Here is a 4,881-nt window from a genome sequence, read left to right as displayed (position 1 = left end):
GTATACACCCCCACACCCCCCCCTCTGTATACACCCCACACCCCCCCCTGCATACACCCACACACCCCCCCCTGTATACACCCCACACCCCCCCTCCTGTATACACCCCACACACCCCCCCCTGTATACACCCCACACCCCCCCCTGTATACACCCCCACACCCCCCCCTGTATACACCCCACACCCCCCCTGTATACACCCCACACCCCCCCTCTGTATACACCCCACACCCCCCTCTGTATACACCCACACACCCCCCCCCTGTATACACCCCACACCCCCCCTGTATACACCCCCACACCCCCCCCCCTCTGTATACACCCCACACCCCCCCTCTGTATACACCCCACACCCCCCCCTCTGTATACACCCCACACCCCCCCCTCTGTATACACCCCACACCCCCCCTCTGTATACACCCCACACACACACCCCCCCCTGTATACACCCCCACACACCCCCCTCTGTATACACCCCACACACCCCCCCCTCTGTATACACCCCACACCCCCCCCCTCTGTATACACCCCACACCCCCCCTCTGTATACACCCCACACCCCCCCCTCTGTATACACCCCACACCCCCCCCTCTGTATACACCCCACACACACCCCCCCTGTATACACCCACACCCCCCCCTCTGTATACACCCCACACCCCCCCTCTGTATACACCCCACACCCCCCCCCTGTATACACCCCACACCCCCCCCTGTATACACCCCACACCCCCCCCTCTGTATACACCCCACACCCCCCCCCTGTATACACCCCACACCCCCCCCTCTGTATACACCCCCACACCCCCCCCTGTATACACCCCACACCCCCCCCCTCTGTATACCACCCCACATCCCCCCTGTATACACCCCACACCCCCCCCTCTGTATACACCCCACACCCCCCCCCTCTGTATACACCCCACATCCCCCCTCTGTATACACCCCACACCCCCCCCTCTGTATCCACCCCACACCCCCCCCTGTATACACCCCACACCCCCCCCTCTGTATACACCCCACACCCCCCCCTCTGTATACACCCCACACCCCCCCTCTGTATACACCCCACCCCCCCCCTGTATACACCCCACACCCCCCCCCCTGTATACACCCCACACCCCCCCCTGTATACACCCCACACCCCCCCCTCTGTATACACCCCACACCCCCCCTCTGTATACACCCCACACCCCCCCTCGTATACACCCCACACACCCCCCTCTGTATACACCCCACACCCCCCCCTGTATACACCCCCCCCCCCCTCTGTATACACCCCACACCCCCCCCTCTGTATACACCCCACACCCCCCTGTATACACCCCACACCCCCCCCTGTATACACCCCACACCCCCCCCTCTGTATACACCCCACACCCCCCCCCTCTGTATACACCCACACCCCCCCCCTCTGTATACACCCCACAACCCCCCCCTGTATACACCCACACCCCCCCTGTATACACCCCACACCCCCCCCTGTATACACCCCACACCCCCCCCTCTGTATACACCCCACACCCCCCCCTCTGTATCCACCCCACACCCCCCCCTGTATACACCTCACACCCCCCTCTGTATACACCCCACACCCCCCCTGTATACACCCCACACCCCCCCCTCTGTATACACCCCACACCCCCCCTCTGTATACACCCCACACCCCCCCTGTATACACCTCACACCCCCCCCTCTGTATACACCCCACACCCCCCCTCTGTATACACCCCACACCCCCCCCTGTATACACCCCACACCCCCCCCTCTGTATACACCCCACACCCCCCCCCTCTGTATACACCCCACACCCCCCCTCTGTATACACCCCACACCCCCCCCTCTGTATACACCCCACACCCCCCCCCTGTATACACCCCCACACCCCCCCCTGTATACCACCCCACACCCCCCCCTGTATACACCCCCACACCCCCCCCTGTATACACCCCACACCCCCCCCCTGTATACACCCACACCCCCCCCTGTATACACCCCACACCCCCCCCTGTATACACCCCACACCCCCCCCCCTGTATACACCCCACCCCCCCCTGTATACACCCCACACCCCCCCCTGTATACACCCCACACCCCCCCCCTGTATACACCCACACCCCCCCCCTCTGTATACACCCCACACCCCCCCTCTGTATCCACCCCACACCCCCCCCTCTGTATACACCCCACACCCCCCCCTCTGTATACACCCCACACCCCCCCCTCTGTATACACCCCACACCCCCCCCCCTGTATACACCCCACACCCCCCCCTGTATACACCCCACACCCCCCCCTCTGTATACACCCCACACCCCCCCCTGTATACACCCCACACCCCCCCTCTGTATACACCCCACACCCCCCCCTGTATACACCCCACACCCCCCCCCCTCTGTATACACCCCACACCCCCCCCTGTATACACCCCACACCCCCCCCCTCTGTATACACCCCACCCCCCCCTGTATACACCCCACACCCCCCCCCTCTGTATACACCCCACACCCCCCCCTGTATACACCCCACACCCCCCCCTCTGTATACACCCCACACCCCCCCTGTATACACCCCACACCCCCCCCTGTATACACCCCACACCCCCCCCCTCTGTATACACCCCACACCCCCCCCTCTGTATACACCCCACCCCCCCCCTGTATACACCCCACACCCCCCCCTCTGTATACACCCCACACCCCCCCTCTGTATACACCCCACCCCCCCCCTGTATACACCCCACACCCCCCCTCTGTATACACCCCACACCCCCCCCTCTGTATACACCCCACACCCCCCCCTCTGTATACACCCCACCCCCCCCCTGTATACACCCCACACCCCCCCTCTGTATACACCCCACACCCCCCCCTCTGTATACACCCCACCCCCCCCCCTGTATACACCCCACACCCCCCCCCCCCTGTATACACCCCACACCCCCCCCTCTGTATACACCCCACACCCCCCCTGTATACACCCCACACCCCCCCCTCTGTATACACCCCACACCCCCCCTCTGTATACACCCCACACCCCCCCCTGTATACACCCCACACCCCCCCCTCTGTATACACCCCACACCCCCCCCCTCTGTATACACCCCACACCCCCCCCTGTATACACCCCACACCCCCCCCTGTATACACCCCACACCCCCCCCTCTGTATACACCCCACACCCCCCCCCTCTGTATACACCCCACACCCCCCCCTCTGTATACACCCCACACCCCCTCTGTATACACCCCACACCCCCCCCTGTATACACCCCACACCCCCCCCCCTGTATACACCCCCCCCCCCTGTATACACCCCCCCCCCTGTATACACACCCCCCCCTCTGTATACACCCCACACCCCCCCCCCTGTATACACCCCACACCCCCCCCCTGTATACACCCCACACCCCCCCCCCTGTATACACCCCACACCCCCCCTGTATACACCCCACACCCCCCCCCCTGTATACACCCCACACCCCCCCCTGTATACACCCCACACCCCCCCCTGTATACACCCCACACCCCCCCCTGTATACACCCCACCCCCCCCCCCCTGTATACACCCCACACCCCCCCCCTGTATACACCCCACACCCCCCCCTGTATACACCCCACACCCCCCCCCCTGTATACACCCCACACCCCCCCCTGTATACACCCCACACCCCCCCCCCTGTATACACCCCACACCCCCCCCCTGTATACACCCCACACCCCCCCCCTGTATACACCCCACACCCCCCCCTGTATACACCCCACACCCCCCCCCTGTATACACCCCACACCCCCCCCCTGTATACACCCCACACACCCCCCCCCCCCCCCCCCCCCCTGTACAGCCCCCTCCGCAGTAGGAAGCTCCTGCTCCATCTCTCGCTCTGCAGCCCCCCCTCACCTTGCTGCAGTACAGCATCCAGAGCTCATACAGCCGCTCGGCGGTGGCCATCCCTCCGGCCGGGCAGGAGAGCGGGTGCTCGGCGCGGCCTCTCCCGGCTCCTCAGAGCGGCATCGCGGGGGCGGCGGGACGCTCCATGGGCGGGTGGAGGCTGACAGGCGGCGGCCGGGGGTTTGGGGGAGCGGGCTCGGTTCCCGGCGCTGCGGAACGGGGTTGTGTGCGGGCTCTCTCCGGGGCGGCCTCTCCGATCTCTCAGCCGCGGCCGCTCCGCTCGGGGCCGACCCTCCGACTGAACCGCGCATGCCCACCACCGCGGGCTGCGCCTGCGCCACAGTGAGCCTCAGGTGCCTGCCCACGTGACAGGGCACAGGTGTGGGACAGGTGAGCTGAGGCCATTCAGCCCCTTGAACTGCTTCATTACTGTCACAGAGTTGGGAATCTTTATTATTATCTATTATTCTTTATTATCTTTATTATTTATTATTCTTTGCTATTTGTATTATTTATTAGCAATATCTTTGTGATATTTATTATTCTTTTAATTATTTGTTTGTAAAATCTTTATTCATCTTTGATTTGATTTATTATTCATAGAAGATTGAATCATAGAATCCCTACACTGCAGAAGGAGATCATTCGGCCCATTGAGTCTGCACCGACAACAATCCCACCCAGGCCCTATCCTTGTAACCCCACAGAATCCTCCTGATGCTAAGCGGCACCCCCACCCAGATCTGTTGCCTGTAACCCCAAGTATTTACCCCACTAATCCCCCTAACCTACACATCTTGGGACACTAAAAGGCAATTTAGCATGGCCAATCCACCTAACCTGCACATCTTTGGACTGTGGGAGGAAACCGGAGCACCCGGAGGAAACCCACGCAGACACGGGGAGAATGTGCAAACTCCACACAGACAGTGACCCGAGGCCTGAATCGAACCTGGGTCCCTGGCATTATGAGGCAGCAGTGCTAACCACT

General features: G+C 62.9%; 1 protein-coding gene across 4 annotated transcripts in view; it reads right to left on the bottom strand.

The window, feature by feature from the left end:
- nbeal1 (neurobeachin-like 1) overlaps positions 1 to 4,186 on the bottom strand; it is a 277,142-nt gene extending 272,956 nt beyond the window's left edge. For all 4 annotated transcript variants that reach the window (XM_078228982.1, XM_078228984.1, XM_078228983.1 and 1 more), the window contains exon 1: positions 3,900 to 4,186. In XM_078228982.1, the coding sequence (XP_078085108.1) occupies positions 3,900 to 3,950 (51 nt within the window). In that variant the 5' untranslated portion in view covers positions 3,951 to 4,186. The remainder of the gene's footprint in view (positions 1 to 3,899) is intronic.
- Between the last annotated feature and the right edge of the window lie 695 nt (positions 4,187 to 4,881).

This window comes from Mustelus asterias, chromosome 14 (assembly GCF_964213995.1).
Source record: "Mustelus asterias chromosome 14, sMusAst1.hap1.1, whole genome shotgun sequence".
Classification (NCBI taxonomy): Eukaryota; Metazoa; Chordata; class Chondrichthyes; order Carcharhiniformes; family Triakidae; genus Mustelus; species Mustelus asterias.
This window is presented reverse-complemented; position numbering and strand designations above follow the sequence as displayed.